General features: G+C 43.3%; 1 protein-coding gene across 3 annotated transcripts; it reads left to right on the top strand.

The window, feature by feature from the left end:
- Positions 1 to 2,275: 2,275 nt before the first annotated feature.
- On the top strand, positions 2,276 to 24,341 carry LOC306981776 (gap junction gamma-1 protein-like). Of its 3 annotated transcripts, XM_079581433.1 has the most exons (6): positions 2,276 to 2,372; positions 8,166 to 8,222; positions 21,789 to 22,058; positions 22,126 to 22,354; positions 22,424 to 23,104; positions 23,326 to 24,341. In XM_079581433.1, the coding sequence occupies exons 3-6, from the start codon at positions 21,819 to 21,821 to the stop codon at positions 23,337 to 23,339; spliced, it is 1,164 nt and encodes a 387-aa protein (XP_079437559.1). In that variant the 5' UTR covers positions 2,276 to 2,372; positions 8,166 to 8,222; positions 21,789 to 21,818; the 3' UTR covers positions 23,340 to 24,341. The 3 variants fall into 3 exon arrangements, with proteins under 3 accessions (XP_079437559.1, XP_079437558.1, XP_079437557.1); XM_079581432.1 differs by lacking the exon at positions 8,166 to 8,222; XM_079581431.1 differs by lacking the exons at positions 2,276 to 2,372; positions 8,166 to 8,222 and adding an exon at positions 14,736 to 14,981.
- Positions 24,342 to 24,575: the final 234 nt, after the last annotated feature.

Raw genomic sequence — 24,575 nt, 5'->3', positions numbered from 1 at the left:
CAGTCTCCATAAGGCAGCGCTGGCTCCAGAACAGACTGAAGGTGCATTAGAGTTTTAAAAGGGTGCAACTAAAGATTCTCGCCATTAAAATTATATTTTTATAATATTGTGATGCCACTAAAACTGAAGGTGCAAACATTTCAAAATGAGATTACAGTGCACCCTTTTGCACACTGTAGATCCGGACCTGCCCCGAGGACGTGAGACAGGCCTCAACTCTGACTGTGTTCAAGTCCAGGCAGAAAGCACTGTTGTTTACTGCTGTCTATGGCTATTGAAAATATACACTTTCGACTGATTTTTACTTCTTTAATTGTATTTTGTGTGCATATTTGAGGCACATTGAGTTGTCTTTGACATGAAATGTGCTGTACATAGAAACTCGCCTTGCCTATTCAATTCTTGTTTTCGCCCCTTTTGACCAAAGTGCCAGGATTTAGCTGACTCAAGTGAGGAATAATGATATATCGATGAAATAATCTGATCAATCAGGAGCTGTGGGCGACCGCAGTGCAGCGCCCAGGAACCAATCTCCAACCTTGAGCCAGGATCTCGTTCAGGAGTGCCTATCTGTGCGTTGTTAGCCTGCTCTACAGCTTTAGGTGCAATGTGGGAAACTATAATGCCCTGTAAGAAATGATCGTTATTGCACATTTATCTACACTGTAAAGCATCGAGGAATACCACAGTCTCACTAAGGAGGCTCCATTCCAGCCCAGTTTTCACCCTGATTTTCTATGACTTTTAGTCGTGTTTTGACATAATATATGAAGAATTGCATCCTCAATCCCTAAACCCCAGACAGCGGACGTTGGCGTGATGTGCTTAGAGGCTCGGTTGATAATCGGTGCAGCCATTTCTCCGTTTTCCCTGTCTGGGCCTAATCGCTCCAGCCTTTCTGGAAGCACTTGAAAGCGGCAGCAGTGGAGGAATGCTAAATAGTTGGTTGGACAAGTCATGGGCGTTTTGATTTGCCCAAACGGCGTCTAACTCCTGTCCAGTTGGTTACGCTGGAATTCCTCTGGGGTCACCAGAACCCTCCGCCGCGCCAGGGCTTCCATGAGAACCACGCAACTTGGAGCACGCTCGAGGAGCTGTGGTAAGGTTTCGAGAAATTAGACCAAACCTTTAAGCGGATGCAGGCTGTGCTTCCTGGAATCTCACTTTGCCAAACTGCGTGAGACATTCGGTTTTCTTTTTCACTAAATTTAAAGTCCTGATTTTGTTTTTGGTTGATACATGATTGAACGGTGACTACAAGCTCTGAATCCCACCTAACGGCATGCTAGCAAATCAATAGTGCAGTGATGAACGGGTCCAGTGGTGGATTGTGGGCTTTAAAAATATGAAAGACAGGTCCGTGTTTGATCTATTACGACCTCGGACCTGTTTAAATTGAGCATCCTATCCCCATACAAATGAATGGGGAAGCCAGGCACAGTTCTTAAGTATGGCGAGGTCTGTTCAATCAGTCAATTGTTTTGTACAGCCCAATATTACAACAGGACAAAACCAATGTAATGTTCAAGCACATGTAGTGTCAAGGCAAACATAATGTCCATGTTTCCCTTAAGTAAATTGCTCTTTTTCAAAAGTTGGTTCATTGTTCGCCTGTAATTTTTACCTTCCCTTCTTATTAAAAAAAAAAAAAAAAAAAACGCTTTCCACATGGTCTAATTTAACTTCACATATCCTCTTCAAAATGTATAATACCTTGGCCTGACAAATGTTTATGGGTGGGGTTTTTAAAACTTAAGATGAGTCACTTTGAACAACTTCTTCCACTGTATAATGAAGCCACATTTTTGAGCGTTTGAAATGTCACAATAGTGCTTCCCCAAATCTGTTCAAACTGTTTCACCAGAGAACTACGCCGCTTTCTCTCATTCGACTTGGGATTTTTCATTTATAAATCTGTAAAAGTTCAAATGACCACGGCTTTTTCCCCAATCAAAACCTCAAAATCCCAATATACTTGAATGCGATATTAAATAATCCACATCATACAAAAACAACCGTCTCTCTCTGTTCAGTGTCTAAAATATTGCCCCCCCGTTTGAAATAAGACAAGAAGGATTCTGGGCGGGTCAAGAAACAATGAAAACAAGCTTTCACCTTGTGCTTAGGGCATGCTAGCAAATCCATGGCGACGTGGTGAACACACTTTGAGCGCAGAACTGCTCAGAACAGAGTAGTAGCTGATGGATTATAGGCTTCGGAAAGGATTTAAATTAAATGAAACACTGCTTTTGATATCCCCTGTCTTCTTTCTTAGGTCCATCACACCAGCGCACTGCCCCGGAGAGCGATCTGGGAAACCTCCCCCAGAATGTAACCGCGCCTGTGCGTCCCGACTCGCTGGTGTGTGAAAGGTATGCAAACCAATTTCACAGTGTAAATATGGGCTCCCCCCTTTACCACCAAGCACTACTACGCCGGCCGCCTGCCCCCGTACATGTGCAGGGCATATGCGGCTCTCCCCCGGCCCTCACCACGCGGAGGCGGGAGCGACTGGTCAGCGTTGGACCATGTACCCAAGACCCCCCCCCACCTCCACCTCCTCCCTCCTGCTGAAAATTCTCGGTGCATTCATCTCGACCGCACAAAGACACGCGGGAGACCTCCATTGTCCCTTTGTGGACCCGTCAAACTCAAAGCTCATCTCCGCGCTTCAAACTTTTATCCGACGCACAATCACTTCCCGCGGTTGATAAAAGTGGCTCAAGGCGAGATGCTGCAGGTGAATAGGGAAGTCATACAAATGTAGAGCTGTCCATTTGAAACTGTTGTCGCAGATTACTGACATGATTATGAAGGGGAAATGAATGAAATAAGACATTTTATGCTTAAAAATGGCCAAACTTGCCGATATTTTCAGTGACAAAATCTTTAAAGGGGTGTGAGGGGAGGGGCTTAGGGTCAGTGCACATGGTGAACCAGGAAGAAAACTATCGTACAAGCCTTTTTAGACCAACATTGGATTTTTTAATTGTAATATAGTGATCAAAATGTGCTTGAGATTATGACCAAATACCTTACATTTTTATTAATTATATTATTGTAGTGACAGATTGTTTCAAATATCAAAGAACTTCATTAAAAACTCAGGTTACAAACTGGCTTTTGTATTTGGTAGCATTACGCTTTGACTCGTAACCTGAGTGTGAGGCAGGCCTTTGAGCTTTGAGGTGGTTTTTCTACACCTGCACTTCAACCACGATGTTTTCGGTGTCCGTTGCTTTCTACCATAGACTGACATGTAAATAGTTCTTATAAGAAAGTTCTTATTAGAAAGAATCTACACCCACCTTTCCCATAGTGACTGCTTTCCTTGATATGAGAAAAATACAATCGTTGAAGTTGTAGAAGATGACAAGTGAAATGGAAGTAGTAGTTACAGTATATCAGCTGCTATGAGCATAAAAAGTGATAGCTGTTATATCAAATGGTGAATACAAGTGTTCTGTAGAATTCAGAATCTGTACTATCACTAACACACAATCTAGTCTATTCTGATAGATTATATGTACTCATAAAAAGTCAGCTTTTTTCATCAAACTGTGTCGAAACAAGACTTCTAAATCAAGACCAAGCAAGAAAATGGAAGTAAATTAGGGAACTTAAGCTACTTTTCTCCTTAACATCTTAGTTCTAATGTCAGAGAAAAACTGACTAAACTTACCCTTAACAAAGCTTATTTTATGACGTTTTGTTTCTAGTGAGCCAGAGATTTCCAGGAAGTAACTACAACATTGCGCCGCAACGGCCGCTTTCCCACGCTTATTCATTCACAAATATTGACACCATTTGTATCCACGTGGCGACCGAGATGACGCAGTAATCCAAATATAGTAATTTCCTTTGTTTTGATGCAGCTGCGACTTAAGACGGGAGAAATATACACGCACATGTGCAGACAATACAAAACCTTGAAATGTTTTTTTCAGATCTAATTTATTGAGCTTTGAACCCCAGAGAAAGACCAAATTTGAATTTTTGCAGATTTTTAATACTGATTCAAACATTTTGGATGATCGATTCTCACTCCTTACAGTTGTTTCCTCTCATGTTTGGCACGGCTGTTCCTAGTGGGTCAAAGTGCGGGCCCGTCCGTCCTCCCTCCCTCCTAAACCTTTTTATCCTCCTTTTCAAACAAACACTTGACTCAATCAAGTTAAGTCAACTCTCACACTTAAGTGGTGCTCTCATGTCCCGCGCTGTGCCCAGCCCCGCGCCCTTTTTACAAGAAACCAGAAACAATGTGGCCCTGGTCAAAGACATTTTTATTTCATCGCGTAATAACAGGCCGTTTTATGGCTCCGTCTCGCTCCGCAAATAAAAACAGCTACAAAACAGGCTTCCTCCTCCAACGCCTTTACATAAATGCCAACATGAATCAGCAGGAACGGAGGACGGGTTCAGCGCGACGTGAAGGAAGTCGGGAAGAAAAGAAAAAAAATAGGCTCCATATTATAAAGGCCGATCTGCGAAATCTCCTCAAAATTGTTGACTTGTTTTCCATTTCTTTCCATTTTTGCGATTGGATATGATTTTACAACCTTTGGAGCTGCGTTTTCCCGTGCGCTCCCTCCGTCCTCCGCACTAAACCTGCCACTCTTCATCCAGCGCGATGCAAAACATTCATATTGCTGTATTACGGGGCTGCATTTGTCTTTCATTTGCAGACAGCAGGCGCAGACGTCATCTCGGTACATAAAAACGCTCGCTCTCTCAGATGTTTGGCCACTCTTCCACTCTTCCCTCTCAGCCCGGGGGGGAGAAATGCATTCGAGACAGATTTTGGCTGCAAATTTGGCAAAATTAATGGCCCCAGAAAATCAGCTCTAAAAAGCCCATTAGGAATCAGTACAGCATTGCCTGGGTTTAATATTTGGAGAGGAAATGGAAAATCGCTCGTGTTTAGGAAGAGGCCGGGCGATGAGCGCGGGGAGCCGGAGTCACTGCTCATTATCGGGAGTAGTATCAGTAACCGAGTAAAATCACTTAAGTACTGTACTTATTACTCAAGGAAGTGTTGCCATATTCACCTTGTTCCGGAAGTTCCCGCAAAAAGAGGCAAAAGTGGCCGGTAGAATGAGAGGAATAGTGAGGAACAGCCAAAGATCTTACATAAAACTCCTGATACTGCAGCCTCATCATTTATTAATACATTGGAACAAATGACCAGCTCTTGTGGCCATATAAGTACTTTATTTGTCATTATCATTGCTCCACAACAGTCTTTCACCATCTTCTGGGAAGAGCTTATCAGTTAATCTGTTTCATTCTCCAGTGAATGTCCATTAGCAAGAACAATAGAAGGCATGTGTGGCTTCGCTGTGAGTCTTGCCTGGATACCTCCTCATTTGTCCCTTCCTGTAAGCGCCTCTTGTGACGCCTACAGAAGAAATCTGTAGGTCTCAAATGTCTTAAGCTCATGGGCTAGCTGTTTACTGTAGAAATCTGATTTCTTCAGGACCATTATGGACTCTGAAGAATATTGTTATTGTCCTCTCAAACCTGGTGCAATGTAAACCAAAAGTAAACACCACTCATGCTTGTTTTATTACTTTTTTCTAAATACTGACTGTGCTTATGTCTAGTGTAGCAAGCAAATTAAGTTTTTGGGAGAGGATTATATTTGGCAACATTTGACATAGACATAAAAAGTGCAGCAATACCTTTCTATTCACGCTCTGCTTCCCAAACTATTATTTAGATGGAATTTGTCTCATAAATATTGAGTGACCTTGAGACCTTGAACTGTAGAATGAAAGCATGTTTTTCAGACTTACGAGCATTAAAACAAATGAAAAGATAATGTGTGACGAAGTTGTGGTAGTAGTTCAATCACACAAGTTGGAGTAATAATGTTTACTTTGGTTGTTTCTTCTTCTGCAGAAAACAATCCATTTCCTATTTATTTTTCCATTTTCAAACCAAAGCATGTTGCTCATTTCCAAATCTTTTTCTAACCTGTGTGACCCGCTATTGTTCTCAATATTAGCGTTCACCAAGCTAATTGTTATTAGTATCAGTGCTTCTTCCAGGCTCACTCCTATAATGCAGCAAACGACATGCAGTGGCCTCTTCTTTTCCACTCAAAGACAATAACACAGCACGATGCAAACTGAATTTCACTCTACCATAAGCCCTTTAACTTAAACATTGTTATAGTAGCACGAGCAGCTGTTTTGACTCTGAATCGGGCAAAATTAACAGCCCAACCCCAGAATAACAGCTCTAAGAAGCCCATTAGGAATCATTATTGCATTCCCTGGGTTTAATCCTGTCGAGGAAACCGGCCGTGTCTCGGGTTCTGTGTGGGGCTGGTGGAGGTGGGGCGATGGGCGCAGGGGACCGGGAATCAGAGGTGAAGTAGCTAATACGCTGACAGCAGGGGAGCACACAGGAATTTCAATCTCACTTCATTTCGGGTTGCATAACTTTGCACAGTCGGGGGAGTCGACAAAAAACATATAGCGCATTACAAGCTATAGGGGCAGGTCAACAAGTCTCGCAGGAAGCATTCCATCCTATCTGCTGGATTTGTGCAGGAGGCTTAAAGTAATACAAAAAGGCTGTAGTTAGAGGTAAATAGGCACCATTTACCATTTTTACTATTACTGGTTCTTTCATGGCACATTTTCCTCACTTTGCACTCCCTGTGTGTTCTTAAGAGCTGCTGTAACAAGTGAATGTCTACCTTTGGCCGACAAAGGCAGGCTGCAGGCTGCGTCATGCCACTTTAATACATATGCAAGATGGCTGACCAAGGACATAAATACAACGCGTAACTTTTAATGTTTTATATGGACTACTCTATATAATTTATCCCTAATTTCCGAGAATACAAAGCCTCTGGTGTAAATGTTTGTAAAAGACAAATCAAATACTGTCCGATACTTTTACGATGACTTTTACCGATAACATAGACATAGTTTATAGCTGATAAGTACCTCCGTCAATCATATTCATAGCATGGGACGCTTGACTTTCAGATGACAAAAAGAAAAATGGAAAAAGGGGCAACTTTTTAACTTGTACTGAAAGTTGTATTGTTCTATCTTTATCCGTTTTGTTTGAATTGTGTACTACTTCCATTTGTGTGTGTGTTTATTATCCTTGTAAAATACAGTCAAAAGTTTGGAAACACTTTTTATGTATTGGCTTTCCTTCATTTTCAACACGATGTACATTATGTGAGTTCTCATTGAAGACATTAAACTATGAATGAACACATGGGATTATGTAGGAAACAAAAAGGGGTAAAATAACTCCATCCATCCATTTCCATCCATTTTGAAGAATCTATTCAACTTTTTTTCCATTTAAAACATAGTTACATATGTTCATCCATAAATAAATGCCTTCAGTGAGAATCCACAATGTAAATAGCCTTGAAATACAAGAAAAACCGATAGATAAAAACAGTTTCCAATCTTTTGACACTGAAATTAATCTTGATAAAGTCTAATTAGTGTAAAACAGATCCTTAATACCTTCTTAAAGCCACACTCTGGAACATTCCTGGTTACGTGTTCTTACAAAAGCAATTCAGCTGTTGCAAAACTGAAAACATAATCATGCGAGCGAACGGCACGCCCTTTGCTGACTAACAATGCTTTCAAAACAAAGCATTCGAAGGAGGACATCATTTATTTCTATTGGTGCCCATACTTCATTTTCTCGACTGGCCGCTCATTGACCCCTCTGTGAATCAGCAGTTCGAACCTTTCTATCAACGCCCACAGCCCCACGCCTTGAAAAAGAACAAAATCCCTCATCTTTTCTTACAATAAACGTGTCATAAGCCTCATGGCAGCGCGGCGTCGTGGCAAATCCTAAGCAAACATGAAAGTCAACATTCTCCGGTGGCACAGAGTGGTCCAACTTGTCTCGTGAACTGATTTTGAATTGAAGAAAGGCCAAGCAATGAACTTAAATCATAAGAAGGAACCTTTGACACATTTCTCTGTCGAAAACCATCGTGACTCAACACATCAGTTCTTCCTGTATCCGACCTTGCATACGTGCGGTAAAACATTTAGTTTCAGATCAACTGAGACAATTTGTGCAGATCGTGTAACAAAGAAAATGTCAGAAATTGTCCTTGGAGTCTTGCATTCTGCTGAACTGGGTCACATGTTTCTGTCTGTCTGCAGCAGAGGCCTGTGAGCTGCTGACCCCGCGCTGAGGTTTCCATATGTGAACCGCCACAGGTAAATGAGTTCATGTGTGAGGATTTGGACAGCGCTCACACATCTGGGCCTACTCCCTCTCTCGCTTTCCTCTTCTCCTTTTTCCTTTCCTCTCTCTCGCCTTTCCCTCACTGCATTCTCTCTCCCTCCTCTCTCTCATTTTTGTTCTTCCTTTTTCTCTTTTCTCTTCCTATTTGTTTCTCTCCATCTGTTTCACTCTTTACTCTCCCTCCTCATGTCTCTCCTTCATTGTTGCACCCTAGGATTACTAAGTTACTTAAAGCAGTACTAAGTAACTTGTTTACTTTAATAAATCCTTTCCGTAGTCCCTCTGGGGGTAATACAAGTGTTAATGGGATGATTAGAGGGTCTTTCATCTCCCCTTGGTGTCTCTGGCCAGAAAACCACACTTGCAACTTGACTGCCACCAGACCGGAGCCACCAATACAAAAATAATAAGTTAAAAAAACTTGCTACGACACCTGCAGTTGCGCTTATGGCCTCTGGGGGCAAGAGTTACTTTGTACTCCTTTAAGTAATCCACTAATTAGATGACTTCAGTTAAATAAAATCAGCTTTTCATCATGTTAATGTTGATGGGCTTTGAATACAGTTGAGTTTGTCCGGTTTATAATTCAGGCCCCAAGCAAGAGGCGGAGCTACAGCATCAAGCTAGGCTAACCGTTAGCATATTCGAACTCTTTAAATACTGAAATAAACTTATGATTTTGCCTCTCAGAATATACTCACAGGACAGTTGTGAATAGATTATTTTTCAGACACTACATGAGGCGTAAGGACCAACAATCGTGCTGCTTTATCCTTTTTTAGCCGTAATCAAAGAAGTAACTGCATTATTTTAGTCGGACTAATCTGCCTAGCGCTGCTCCCCCTCTCCTCTGCCCCGTCATGTCCCTCTCCAAAGCCTGGCCCGGTCTCAGTGAAGTGCGTGCAGGACTGAGGGGGAGAAAGCTGTTGTTGCCTAAACTCAACTTCTTGGATGGTGGGCCGAGGTCCGCAGTCACGCACCGTCCCGTCAGAGGCCGCGGTCTGCACGATTGTGCCGGCGCCTCGCAGCCAAATGTGAAACTGATAAAGGCGGAGCCCACTCTGTTCCCGGGACAGTTGAAAAGATTTGGAAAATACTGAGGAATATGTTAAAAATGATCTTGACTTGTTTAGATTGCAAGAATATTTGACTTGTTTGCTTTTATAATACGTTTTTTTTGTACATACCTAGACCTGGTGGAGATTGCATGACTGCTTGTCCTTGACTTACTCATTTCTTTTTACTCGGGGCATGTGCTACAATTACACAAAAACAGTGTGTTCCAGGCCGACTTTGAAAGCTTGTATTTGTGTGGCAGTAGTTGTTAGTTCGGCGCAATCCTTGAAGCCACTTTTCCCCAGATTTGTATCTACGTACTTAGCAAATTTGTTCTCAACCACACTTCTGCCAACCGCTACCTCGCAATTTGTATCCTTCGTGGACGTGGCAAAAGCGGCAAACCATTTGGCACAGTTTGTTTTCTCGCCGCTTCTTCTTATTCTTATGTGTGCATGGAATTCTTTCCTCGAGACTCTTTACTTAAGCCCGCTTCTTGAGTCCGTCATCAGACATTTGCACTGACATTTAGACAATCTGTAATATGTTTCTAATGCTATATCCGCCCAAAGAACTCTGTGTCCGGAGGATATGGTGATATTTACAGACTCGCCTGAAGAGACCCAGTTTATGGAAGAAATCTCCAAACAGCCTGGTCGTGAATTAGTGAGGGATTACGTCTCCAAACCTGCCATATTAATCTTTTGTTTGAAAGTCCTCATTACGAGCCAACATCACGCCCATGTTTCGGAATATTCATTTGTCACCACCTTTGGACACTGTTAAGAGAAAATACCTCAGTGTATTTGTGCTGACAGAGAAGATGCCAGTATTTTTTTTTTGTTTTTTTCTTGCGGAAAGGCCCAGCAATTAGATATGAGCCATAAATCAAAAATATGTAGTTTGGATTCTTAGCCCACCACCTCACTTTCAAACTCTAGGCGGTATCGAATGTTGTAATGTCATGTGAACGGTGTTGTTTTTGTCAGGAAAATCTCAATTTAAATTTTGTCCTGCCCCCAAATCACCAAACAATCCATAAGCAATGCAAAGATCCCAACCAACTCCATGTAAGAAGCCTCCGGCCTCCAGCTCCATGAACAGCAGTCAGCGGCAGCCCACTATAAACTTGTAATTTATCATTTGTTGAGATAGGCCCGTGACATTTCAAGTGTAGCTCTTTCTGCACAGTGTGACCTCTGTAGACAAGTAGAATGGGCCCATTGACGACGGGACGAGTGTGTTTTGACAACTTTAGAATGGCTCCATTATATCTCCCAGGGTCTGTCAGCCCCCATAGAGTCCACCTATTTTCAGCCACAGTCGTAATTACAAGCCTCTCTGTTTGCAAAATATCTGCAAAAAACAAAACCAGTCTGTGTAACTTTAATACGTTCTACATCAGCATCTCATGTTTTGAAGTTGAAATGTCCATGTGCAGAGAAAACAAGATTTCACTGTCTGTTAACAGCAGGATAGCAAATCGACAGCGCCGTGATGAACACACTTTGAACTGCTGTGTGTTCTATGACGCACCAAAATCCAGGAAATTTTGACAGGGGACATAAATCTTTTGAAATAATGAATGGAGAAGAGATAAAAGTCACTCAAATACAAAACGCTTTGTAGTGAAGGCAATTTGGGTCTGACCAGTCGGACCAGTCTGACGCAGTGGTGGAGAACAGTGGAGAAGAGGAGCCCCATTTCATCACATTATGTTTACGTAATGTTATGAGCATTAAGAATTTGTAATGTCTGGCCTTAAATTAAAATAAGACTGATGACCAGTGGTTCTCAACCTGGGGGGGTCACCAGATCATTTAGATAAAATAGCCATATTTTCATTAGCATAGAATCTGATATTTTGTTGTAGCATGTGTGTGCTATTTTACCAGAGTGCCATTATTTGTAGTTTGATGAATTTCATTCTAGCCTTTTTTTTTTTTTACCCCTTAACTCCCACCTGAACCAAGCACATTTTCTCCAGTTTGGCTTTACCCCAGTCCAAAAACCTCTGGAAAAAAGCAATAAAACTGAGTCGAAAACAATGATGGAAATGTGACGAAAAATTGATGGAATGAAATTGACAAAAAAATGACAAAATGTTACAAAAACATTACAAAAATGTGATAAAAATTGGACAAAAAAATGACAAAAAAATGACCTAAAAAAATGACAAAAAAAACGACAAAAATTGGACAAAAAATTACAAAAAAATTACAAAAATATGATAAAAATGTGACAAAAATATGATAAAAATGGACTAAAAAATGACAAAAATGGGACAAAAAAATGATAAAAAATGTGACAAAAATGTGAGAAAAAATGACAAAAATGTGACAAAAATGAGTTGAATACCCAACAATAAAATGGTGTAAAAAAAATGTGATGACGTGAGGAAAAAAATCCTCACGGTACAGGCGGGAGTTAAGAGGTTAAGAATTATGTAGGCTACTATTTCTATTTCTCACGGTGTGACCCGAGCAGGGGTCACGAATCCCTTTTACTGTTAAAATGGGGGTTGCGGCGCCAAAAGGTTGAGAACCACGGCCCTAGACCAACAGCTATTTCTTTTGTCAATATCTGCTTTTTGATACCAGGAGTAAACTTTTTGCGATACTATACTATAATTTAACAATACCCAGCCCTACTCGAGAGACAATTCTAGCAAAAAAAACGTCCTTATTAGATTAGATTATTAGATTCCTTATTAGTGATGGGTTAATGTCTAAATATCAATACCTTAAAATCTTGTTTTACAGCTTGTTTGTTTATTATCATTGTTTTATGCTTTTACAGCCTTGAGCATCCCTTGTTTTTCATGAAAGGACAACACACAGTGGCAAAAAGATAAAAAAGGTTTTGCGGTTCTGCCTTATGTTTGCTGAACAGTCATGTCCGGGAGCAAAGTCATGAAGTTCTTTGGAAAAATCAGCTCAGTAAGGAGTTGGTCAGTGTGATCGTCAAAGCGTGGCGTTCCACCGCCCAGATGACACCAGATAATAGTAAATGCGGTATCTGTAGCAACCCCTGACACATTTATGATGTTGACCGAGACCACAAACACGAATCGATTGGGAGGAATGGGTTCGGGGAAAATAATCTATGTGGAAAGTTTGTCAGATGCTAAATTCAAGACTCATCAACATGTCAAGTAGCCCTAATAGTAGTTACTGGTGCTTTAACTTTTATTGTTGGACAAGTCAGCAACTTTTTATTGAGGAAATGTTTGCGTAAACCAATGTAAACTAATTAGGAACGTCTTTGTTGATCTAGTCTTAGCTCAAACACCTAAAGTTATGAACACAAAAGAATGTATGGAGCATGTGACCTGGCAATCACGGGTTGAGCCCCCAAAGCCTTCTGAGAATCCCTCCCTCAAAATCGGGTTTAATGAGGCCCGCTCCATGGGTGGGGCGCTGTCAACTCCCAGGGGACCCCTATAGTTCATCTTATTTGACACGCGGAGTTCATATCGTCTGGTCCGTGAACGTTACATGCCTGGAACTGTTTCGTTTGTATCACATACGAGCTATTGAACCGCAAACACTCACACGAGGCCGGATTTTGTTTAAGAGAGGTAGCATCTGGTCTGAAAGGATTTTCAGGAGTGATGATAAACCAACGGAGCTAATAATTACCCATATGGCCCCAGGGGAGTCGCCGGACATGCCCACTATTGTCTTGGCTTTAGAGACACAAAGAAAGGCACGTGATCTTAATTCTGAGTTTGTAGACTGATGATCTTGATAAGGGACATAAACCTTTTGAAATAATGAATGGAGAACAGATAAAAGTTACTCAAAACGCTTTGTAGTGAAGGCAATTTGACGAGTCTGACCAACCTGACAGCAATCTTATGAACTTGCAGACGAGTTTTCTGTAAAAGTGATTCGGAAAGGTGACCCTGCAAATTGTGAAATGTGCCTTTAATCTATTCCCTGTTAACAATTGTGATGCAACAAAAATGTTAGGAAAGCTGTGAATGAGTTCGGACCATAACTAACATTCCAGCTTAGTGGCTTTTCTTTCATTGTTTATCAAAAAAGCAGGTAGCCTATAGGCCAGGGGTAGGCAACGTCAAGCCCGGGGGCCAAATCCGGCCCTCCAGCATAGAACCTTTGGCCCTTAAGATGATTTTGAGAAATAACTTCACACAAATCAGAGGTACTTTAACCGTTGTAGAGTTTAACCTCTTAACCCCTGCCTTAACCAAGCACTTTTTCTCCAGTTTGGCTTTACCCAAATCTAAAAAGCCTATCGACTGGAGCTTGCAGCCTATAGGAATAACACTTCATTAAAAAGCTATGACTGTCAAAACTGAATTACGATTTTTCCTCAGGTTGCCTCTGCGTTGTCTTTTTTTTGTTGCGTTTGTCACTTTTTTTTGATGCGTGTTTGTTGCATTTTGTTGCTTTTTCATCACTTTTTTGTCGCTAGTTTTTGTCGATCTTTTGATGCGTTTTTTTCCAAGAAGCTTTTAAGATTTGGGAAAGGTCGAACGAACTGGAGAAAATGTGTTCGCTTAAGGGGTTAAGTACTGTAAAAATATGAGAAATACTGTCAATTACTTAAACATTTCCAAACAGAACACCAAATGAGGTCATATATTATGCACAGCACTGGCATTTGTAAGCGTTAATTTTGGGTCAAATTGTCAGATTCGGCCCTTGGTCTTTTTACTATGAAGAAAATCGGCCCCCGATCGAGCCTACCCCTGCTATAGGCCCTTTAAATAGCATAGGGTACACAAGGTAGGGCTGAAGACTTCTCTAACTTCTCTCACAATAGAGTATACATTTTATGAGAAACTCAAAATTGAAGACTTAAACAAGAGGCTATTCAATTTAAAACGCTGTCCAGTTGATGACTACGACTGCACAGATTTGTATTTACCCCCAAGCTATGCTATAAAATTAGGCTTTCGTCTGCCTCAGTGACTTTCTAGCCTGTTTAAGCTGCTCTGTGGCATTTCTTGGTATATAGGAAAGTGGCGTGTGGGCGCGGGCCTGGTTGTTTTAAATCGCCCTACATGACGCAACGTCTGCCCCTTTAGATTCCCTATATATAGTTTAATAATAGGCTAAGATATAGGCGACACCACCATGTTTCCATGTAAAGGGAAAACTACTTTGTCCAAACGTGTTGAAATATTGCCCAAGACATCCTTCTGTGAGCTCGTTTAGCCCAGTCACTAGTGTTGCATTGCATCACCCCACAATAAAAACGTATATTTCCCATAGCGCCTTTGTGGTGAACGGTAGCCAGCAGCGGACGCGCCGGGCTCGGGTTTCAGGAGGGGCCTCCACCTCTCCGAGTCCTGAATGGGGCCGAGACGCTTTACGTGGAGGTGGGGAGAAAGGGAGGGGGGAGGAGGAGGGAAGAGGAGGAGGAACAACCGCCCACAGGAGTCGAAGGAGAAGAGAGAAGACGGGGTAGCTGCTGGAATAAAGTCCCACAACATCTCCCCTATCGTGAAGAAGAAGGACCCCCCCCCCTTACGGCTTATGGGGTCTCGCGGGCTCGGATGGCTCCACGTTCACTGACCGCTGCGGAAGGAGACGCCGAATGACAGCCACCGCCGCGCGCGCTAATTAGGAAAACCTGGTCCGACCAATTAATCAGAGCGCGAGGGCGAACGGCGCGGACGGATTGGAGGGATCGGAGTGCACGAGGTTGGTGTCGGCGAGTGGAGCGCTGCCTTTGAACCCTTTAGTTACTTTATAGCACTATGTAGCCTGAAAGTTTTTTTTTTTTTTTAAAGTCTGAAAAGTTCTCAAAGTCCTTGCTAACGTGGCAACTTTCTGGAGTTACTCGTGTGCCCGAAGAGCGGTGAGTTTTTTCCCCCCTCGTCGGTTCCTAGAAGGGGGGAAAAAGCAGCCTTGTACTTACTGCTTTTTTTCTGGCGTTTTTTGACTCGTTTTATTGGCGTCCCGAACAAATTGTTTCGCTCACCAGAAAGTTCCACGACGAGCACCGCACTATTTCCTTTTGTTTTTTTATTGAACAACTTCGCTAAGTGGCTTCTGTAACTTTTTTTCCCCCCCCTCTCAACCAGCGTCGTGTCAAACCCTCTCTGCTGGCTTTTTGTTTTGTTTTTTTGTTTACCACTAAAAAAAAATAGCTTGGCAGCACCCCTTTTACCTTCCAGCTATGCCACAATTTCCAAAACAATGCAGTCTGACTCAGCATAACGTGTTAGGTCTATTCCTCAGCCTATTCGTGTTATTGATTATTATAAGCCTTTTGATTGCTGGAAGACATTTTGTTTTAATGTATATGGTGTCCCTGAAATATGCCTTTTTATGTAGGACTAGGCCTGCTTCATAATGACCCGAGTGAGTCCAGACAGCCACATGGAGGTAGGCTTCTTGGGCATTGTCTTGGCTGGCATTCTTCCTTTTATTGTACAGATTTACATCGGAATCCCGTTGACTGACGTCTTTGCAGGTCCTATTGACTGCGTCCCAGACTGCGCAGTGCGTTTCATGTGCCCTCTGTCTGCTCCCTGAACCCTAAAATCCAGCTCTCCTCTGCTTTGAGTTAGACAGGAATGTTTCGGCTTCTTTTTTGCCTTTGCTTTGTCCAATGCCCGAAAAAAAAACTCTCCAACCCTCCACACCCCCTGCCCACCCCTCCACTCGGGCTCTATACTGCTAGGAGCTCAAGCAAGAAGCCTGTAAATCAGCTTGAGCGCTGAGCAAATGGGCTTCTGTTTGAAAGTTGTCTGGGCTGCCACTGGGAGACCGTCATGTAGTCGATAGCCGGCCGGTTGGACCAGTGGCGTTAGGTGGAGTCATTGAGGAAGATGCTGGGCTGGTGGTGTTGTGGAATCGGTGTTTCCTGTGGTGACGTTTACATGTCCAAATTATTCTGAGTCAATATTTCTTAATGTGAAATTGACTCATAATGTTTCTTTGAGGAACCCTGCACATTTACTCTCTCTGTAGAGCCCAAAATCCTCCACCTGCTGATGTCACGAGGTGGTGCTTTTTGTATTTTTGAAAAGTCTAGACAGGTTGAAAGGCGAGTACAGTAGCCAAAAATATTTGTACAAGTGAGAATAACTTTAAAATAATAAATACACAAGTTGAAGTAAAAGGTAGTGACTGAAATTGTTACTCAAGCTAGTCTGGTTTAGGACTGACAAAACGTAGAATAAAGTGAAAACGTCTTAAAACAGACCATTAAGAATTTGACGGGAAGAGCATGTTGTTGCTTCCAGACTCCTTCAGCACTCAATTTGCCTCCTGTACGACCTGTGTCTTTCTTGTTGAAGCTTTTTCCACATCTGTTCTCTTAAGAATTAAAGCTGAATTGTTGTATAGACTCGCACTGTTCCGCGTTATGTAACAATGCTAAGGTTTACAAAAGCATGTGTTTATAATGGAGTCTTTTTTAAAAGCCCTTTTCTACATAAAACAAATATATAATAGGTAGTGGTCAAGATGGTGCCCGTCAAACTAATATGAACAGCTGTTTCCACTTGGAACTTAAAGGGAAGTCTGTCTTAGGGCTTTTCATTGAAACCCACATTTTGCTCCATCACAGTGCAGAGAATGCTTCCCCTTTTCGTAGATCAACAGATTTCAACAATTTGATTAATTTCGAAGCTCGACCTTTTAAAGCGGAAGAAAACCTTTCGCACAGTTCTTGTTGCAACATGTTGACAGTCACTTCTGGATCATAACATTCCTTGACATACAGGCTTTAATTTCCCGTTTTTTTAGTTGAAACCATAGAGTAGTTTTCTTAGTAGTTTTTTGGTTAGCCAATGTAGTTCTTTCTGTACCTTTTTTTTAATGTGTTACAGTTGCAAATGTGCGTAGTGCGCTGCTACATGTTCTGCAATTCAGCTTTTACAGCTGACGTTGTAAACTGGTGGGCCAACAACCAAAAGTGGCTCTCGGCATGCTCTTAGTGGGTCACCGAGTTCAAAAGTAGAAGTTTTCATAGTTCCCCATTTGACTTGGTTTCTTGTTGAGATTACAATTTGATTTGCAGTTTATGTTTAATCATCAAGAATTATTTTGTTTGTGGAGTTGCAGGCCCCAGGATTTGCAGATTTTTATCCAAACAAGACTCAAAGGAGGGAGGATTATTTGAGATTCCTTGATTTCCTCGAAGTATCAGCATAACCTGACACTGTAACTGAAGTCGTGTTTGTCGCCAACTGTTTCCTTCCACACAATGCGCCTTTGAAGTTCAGGATGCTGCGTGTTCGAAGCGGCTCTAACCACCCTCCCTGCGCTCCAGCGAGTTACAGGTCCGCGTTAAGACTCTGGTAACCCTCGGCAACCTCAAACAACCCGAAGGTAACCGCTCACCCAGGCTCACCTCATCGCCGCCTCGCTTTATGTCCCAGTAAACGGCTCAAAAAACCTGCTCGCCCCTGCCCGACCGGTGGCACGCGGCCAGCCTCTGAAATTACAGCGCGTTTCGACAATACCGGGCCAAGAGCTGCTTTTGTTCCAATTTCACAAACAAACGGGAAAAGGCCCGTGCCCAATGTGACACTTTGAGTTCAGAAATCTGACTAAGCTGTGAAAATCCTGGACGGAGTCGGTGACTTGAGCTGCTTTTGTTCTCTCAGTCTTTGATTGACTTGGGAGGCCACGAGATTTGCTTATTGTATTGTTTTTTTGGTATTCGTTTTCCGCGCCACAGTGTTTCTCAACAGCTTTTGCTTTGATAAAAGTTGTACAACCAAGGTCACGCTTTGTAACTATTTCCTTTTGATGCCACCTTGAGATAAGTCCCCTTGAAGTCACGAGTCCTGCCCTTGTGCCAACCTGACTTTGCTCTTAGCTCATCGAATGCCAATAGCAGCCGCTAAAGCTAAGAACAGCTGGCCTGATGTTTTTTAAGGGATGCTTTTGGATTGCTGTGCATCAGGTCATGTCCTCAAAAGCACTATTGACTGTGATTTTTCTTTTTTGGGGAGGAAAAGTTGGCAAACCTGGCAACTTCTCTGAGAAATTCATGTTTTTAGTGCTTGGCTGAGACGTTAGCCGCAGGACACCGAATTCACCTCCATTTACAGCCTTTTATAGGTGAGGCTTGTAATTACGTGGTAGGGCTAGAACCAGATGTCACCTCTTTGCTCCAGCGAGGGGGGGAAAAAATGAGTTTGTTTCTGCTTGTGGGTCAGCTTTGAACCATGTTGTAAGTTGTTTGCACCTCCACAACAGACCTGGAGCACTTTGATTTCATTCACACATTTAAGTAATCTCCTTTTGGTGAGGTCATCTCCTGAACACACAACAAATCTTTTCTAATCTTTACATGGGACTAAAAGCTGGAAATGCTGTTGGGTCATGAAAACAGAATCTGGTCTTTTATACGACGCGAGATTAAGTCAACTTCAGTTAGAACCCTTCCAATACATACCTGTTTTATTTGATTTGGGCTCGTTTCACTAATCTTGCAAATGTCTCCCGTCCAGACTTGTGTTCAGATCATGTCTATGCTCAAGTTGCCTCCATACGTTTTTGTACTACAAGAAATAGCAATGTGTCCGGAGCATACGATTTACTTATTGTATGTAAAGCCCAAACCATGTAATAATTGCTAATGTATACATTAAAGGGATATTTCAGGATTTTTGACATAGGGTCTCATTTCCTAGTTATCCAGTGTTATTGATTTCTGAAGATGATTTTATTTTTTATTTTTTCACGCAGTCCTTACATTTTGAAGAGTGCAGTGGTGCTAGGCTAGTGCTAGGCTAGTGCATGTCTATGGTAACTAGTAGCCTGCATTAAAAACAGTCTGACCCAAGCACAGTGCACCTGAGGCTAATCACTTATAACACCAGAATACCCATATAAATGTCTGTGTTGACTGAATAACTTTTTAAATATAACTTTTGTATTGAAAAGAACTTGTATTTGAGCTGCCTAGTTGTAGCTACGCAGCGGCGGAGTGATCTGCGAGGTTACCGGATCTACAGTTTGTTTACCTGCGGCCGGCATTACTACATGTGAAATTCACGAAGGAGCGTTCTACAAATCAGATATGGCAACGTTTGGAGGACGACCCCATGATTTCAAAGAGGTTTTTAATGCAGGCTACTAGTTACCATAGACATGCGCTAGCCTAGCACTAGCCTAGCACCACTAAACTCTTCAAATATAAGGACTGCATGAATTCAAAATATATATATATATAATTCCAGAAATCAACACCACTCTGGATAACTATGAAATGAGGCCCTATGTCAAAAATCCTGAAATAGCCCTTTAAGTTCATTGTATCTTCTGACAAATAGATTTTTTTTTTTAATGAAATATCCATTTCAATTTTAATTTGTATCATTTTTGCTACATCATTATTGTGGGACTATCAGTGCCTTTTCTTGTTGATGCTATTGGTTAGCATCCTATATGCTCTGAGTGACAGCCGGATTCAACTTCAGTGATGTGTGAATGTTAAAGGAAGCAGATAGCATTTGTTAGAGTTACTGCATGTACTGGAATGGTGATAAAATCAGAATCATAGGCCTTTTTTCATTTGACTCAAACTCTTAACACAAAAACATTCTGAGAAGTTCCAAACCAGTGCTATAGTGTGGTAGGTTACTTAAAGAAGCCACAGTAAAGTCTTCCGTGCCCCTGAAGGCTGGTGTTTCTGCTGTGGTCCAATAGTACCCATTAAGCGCATTGTAAACACTTTTTATGTACTCTATGGAAAGATACTTCAAACAAAACTCCTTTTCTGCGTCTGCTTGCCTCCGCCGCTGTGAAAATGTCGGAGCAGACGCACTTTTCACATATTTGCCCCGTGTGTGGGATCCTTTTTAGTCACGTTTGGACAAGTCGGGTGAGTAACTGCGCTCCAAAGTGAACGTGGAAAGATTTGCTCTGTGAATCACGCGTTGCTAAACTTTGCTCCGGCGTTGGGGTGAGCGCTAGCATGTTGTTAGCCAGTCATCTGTCTAGTAATTAAAGCCAGCTATCGCGGAGCCATTGGAAGCACTCACCAAACCTTTCATTAGCATCCACTTTGCCTCCAAATGGATTTCTGGAATTGTGAGGAGCATCTTGTTGGAGCAGCTGTTGAGACAATGGGCCATTGACGACATTTCACGTTAAAGTTACTTCCACACTTTAAGTTCAGGGAATGGATAATGTCTGTGCAGTTGTTAGTACTGCAGTTCACTGGTGACGAGTCCTAAGTTATCGAGTAAATATAAAGCTTCTGTTTTGTGGATGGTCGGATTGAGAGATTCTTGGACCTAAATAGCTAAATGATTGATTTGATCTTAAATCTGCACTTCATGTTCTTCTGAGATTCTGCTTATGCCAACTCTAGAGCATTCATGTTTGGGAGAAGAGTGAAAATGAACTGTCCCAGGCTTTCCCGCCGTTGTTACTGCTTTAAACTTCTGTGTTGGCACTTTATATCCGCAAGACCCCAGTTTGCAGGGACACATTTCCCACTAAACGACTTATCTTTTTTCAAGGCTGTAACGTTAATCCTTGCTATAAGTGGCTCATCTAAATCTACTTTTAACTTAATAGGTGTTACTTGTACTTCTGTAAAGTAAGCTCTAACTGTAAACTGGAGCTGTAAGGTGAATCTGTCAAATCAAATGTCAGAACCCGTCTGAAAAACTGGCTCATATTTTTCAAATTGCTCGGCCCTGAATCTGCAGCTTTAATCAGGCCCTGACGGCTCTGAAAACAATAGCCACATTGTGTTGGTTTGACATCATTTATAGGCCGAGGTCTGGTAGCGCTACAGGAAGTCGAGGCTAATCCTCGCTCGGCGCTGTAGCGGTTAATTGGCGCGGGCCGTTGTGGTAGAACGCGGTGATCCAAAGGAGGAGGGGGGGTCCAGGTGGCGGTACCTGCTCTGGCTCACATTATCCGGCCCATGTGCTTGTGCTTTCTCTCCGTTTGCCTGCACATTCTTTGATGGTTGTGTCGATGTGATGGGGCATGTGTTCACCGCTGATTCACCAAAAAAGGACTGCAGGCCCCGCTAATCCTTCTGTTTGCACTGGCACATCGAGCAGATCACTCTGTTATTTGTCTGCCTTGTGTTACAGTGTTGCGATCAGACACTTGTTCAACAAAGCAGGGCGTAGCGCGTGGCGCACCCTCACTGTGTCTGTCATGGTTAAGAGGTCTGTATTAGGCTAATGAAGCAACTCTAAATACAGTGTTTTTATTAACAAACATGAATGTTTTATGAGTCCATTTAATTTCTCCAGACATGTCAGTGTTCAAATGATCTGCTCCATAACCCAGCCTGGTTTTCCTTTTAGCAGCCTTTGTTTTCAACCTGTTAAAATGAGCTCTGGTCTGTTTTGTTAGTTAGATTTCAAACAGCGAAGTCCTTGAAGTTCTTTGTAGAGCTGTTCATGACTTTTGCTCAGTTGAATGTGTCCGACGTGGATAAAAGCTCAACAATCAGAATGTATAAAGCTTCTGAAGTCTTTGACCGTCTGTCTTTACCCGTGCCGTTGTCTCTTCCAGAGCCTGTAGCTCCCCTGGCACGTGGGCATCATGAGTTGGAGCTTCCTGACGCGCCTGCTGGACGAGATCTCCAACCACTCCACGTTTGTGGGAAAGATCTGGCTCACGGTGCTGATCGTCTTCCGCATCGTGCTGACGGCGGTGGGAGGAGAAACCATCTACTACGATGAACAGAGTAAATTTGTGTGTAACACTCAGCAGCCTGGGTGTGAGAACGTGTGCTACGACGCCTTCGCACCGCTCTCACACGTGCGCTTTTGGATCTTCCAGGTGAGTCTGGTGTTTCCTGCGTTTCTGTTCAGATGATCCACTGAGCGCTAAAGCCTGGTCTCTGCAGGTCATCATGATCACCACTCCCACTATCATGTACCTGGGTTTCGCCATGCACAAGATCGCCCGCATGGATGACAGTGAGTACAGGGTTGTCCGGAACCGCAAAAGCAAACGCATGCCCATCGTGAGCCGCGGCGCCGTGCGCGACTACGAGGAGGCGGAGGACAACGGCGAGGAGGACCCGATGATTGCAGAAGAGATCGAGCCGGAAAAGCCTGAGAAGCCCGACAAAGGTGAACACTCGAGTCCTTTTCTGTCCTTTTGCTGCTGTCCCAGAGCCCTGACCGTGTCCCTCTCCTCAGGCGCAGAGAAGAAGCACGACGGGCGGCGCCGGATCCTTCGTGACGGCCTGATGAAGGTGTACGTGTGTCAGCTGCTGTGGCGCTCTGCCTTTGAGGTGGCCTTCCTGTTCGGTCAGTACATCATGTACGGCTTTGAGGTCATCCCATCATACGTGTGCACGCGCTCGCCCTGCCCCCACACAGTGGACTGCTTTGTGTCCCGCCCCACGGAGAAGACCATCTTCCTGCTCATCATGTACGTGGTGTCCTTCATGTGCCTGCTCCTCACTCTGCTGGAGATCCTTCATCTGGGCATCGGGGGGATCAGGGACTCTTTCCGCCGCCGCTCTGCCCATAACGCTCGCTCCGGGTCGGCTCACCCCACACGAGCCGAGCCCACGGCCCCCCCGGGATACCACGCCACCATGAAGAAGGAGAAGCTGAAGAGGCAGCTCAGAGACTCCCCCATGGGCGACTCTGGCCGCGAGAGCTTTGGGGACGAGGGCCCCTCCTCCACAGAGCTGGAGCGGCTGCGCAGGCACCTGAAGAGGGCCCAGCAGCACCTGGACCTGGCCTATCAGATCGACGAGGGCAGCCCCTCCCGCAGCAGCAGCCCGGAGGTCAACACGGCCGCTCAGACCGCCGCTGAGCAGAACAGGCTCAACTTCGCACAGGAGAAGCACGGCGAGACCAGCGAGAAGGGTATGTCCACAGATACTGACAAGAGCGTGAGCTTTCTGTACTTAAGTCATCCAAATGAAAGCTCCCACACTTCGAAGAACACTTAAACCACTCTTCACTACACTCATGTCAGCGTAGGACTGCTCTGAGTTGCCCTTGGTCACAGAAACCCATTTGTAAACATGGACAGTCATCGGGACATATGGTGTGCTGGGTTTGACTTTGTTTCCTGTTTCCCTCAGGAATCCATGCCTGAGCTTCCTGCCCCGTGCACGTCTTGGCCCTGAGAGGAGAGCACATGTGGAAATGCAGTCAGACACTGAGACTGGAGACCAAAGTGTGCGTCAGTGTGTGCGTGTGTGTGTGTTTGTGTATGAGAGCGCGTGTGAGGAGAATCGTGCCTTTCAGTATTAAAGGCCCGGTCAGGGGAAAGTGCTGACTGAGGCCTACTCTTCATCTCTAAACTTGAAAGCCAGCCACATCTCCAGTCTCTGCTTGACCCTCCGAACTCTACTCCTTTTTAAGGATCATCCACTTCATATCGTTCCGTTCCCTCCTGCAGGGCCTGCAGGCCTCGACTCCATAGCACTGCCGTCTTTAGTGGAGAACAAGCAGAAGCATTTTCAGGCGGCTTTTCTGTTCCATATTTGTCTTGCTTAATTTAAAAACCACAACATTTCAAAACAAAAATCTGATTCTGAAGCCTGTGTCCAATCAGCCAAAAAAAATGTTTACCTGGAAATGCTTGAATTTCTTTATTGACCGGAAATGTTCAAAGAAGTTTCCACGATTTGTTTTTGTTTTAGTACAATCACAATGTTTAAAGCCTAATTTGACGTTACTGTGGACGACCAAATGTGTTGATGTTTCTCGAAGTGTAAGAAGGAAGCTTTAGCCGATCACGTGTGCAGACTCCCTGAGCACTGTGATTATGTTTGAAGAAATGATCGCCTTTAGTTGAACCAGCTGGAAACATCTGTCACAATTCCACCCTCACACTGCCATTTTTGTGTGAGCCATATTTTCCGCGGTGGACATGGCTCCGGTCGTGGGGGGGGGCGTTGGTTACTGCTGAAGACAGAAGAGCACACAGCCTGGTGCCGTGTCCTACAGCCAGTCAGTGTGACAACAGACTGCTGCCGAAGTGCTGTACTTATGTAATCATCTCAACTTTTGTTTTTTTTACGTAGTTCAAGGTACGACATTCCATTTGACTCTTGTTCTATTTTCTATTGGAAGTTTTGTAGTTTTTGTAACTGTAGAGATTATTTTTCTTCAGAGTTAATAAATATATTTGAACATAACTGGGCTTCGGGACTTTCTTTCATCACAACAATAATTCTGTCTGTTACGCATTTGCCTTGTTTGATATCTTCTAAATAACATTGCCAAACCTTCAAAAACTCTCAAACTTGGACTCGTTACTTCATTTCCCACGTTTTTTCTGCTTAATGCTGTGGAAGCTTGAGCGTCAAGGTTTTACTGCCCTCTT

Source organism: Gobius niger (assembly GCF_951799975.1).
Source record: "Gobius niger genome assembly, chromosome: 23".
Taxonomy (NCBI): Eukaryota; Metazoa; Chordata; class Actinopteri; order Gobiiformes; family Gobiidae; genus Gobius; species Gobius niger.
Note: the sequence above shows the minus strand (reverse complement) of the source record. Positions and strands in the feature narration are given on the sequence as shown.

Excerpts from the sequence above, each read along its gene's own strand:
- LOC306981776 (XM_079581432.1), top strand. The coding sequence starts at position 21,819 with ATGAGTTGGAGCTTCCTGACGCGCCTGCTGGACGAGATCTCCAACCAC. Across the intron at positions 22,059-22,125 it reads TGCGCTTTTGGATCTTCCAG|GTCATCATGATCACCACTCC; the intron begins GTGAGTCTGGTG and ends TGGTCTCTGCAG. Across the intron at positions 22,355-22,423 it reads GCCTGAGAAGCCCGACAAAG|GCGCAGAGAAGAAGCACGAC; the intron begins GTGAACACTCGA and ends CCCTCTCCTCAG.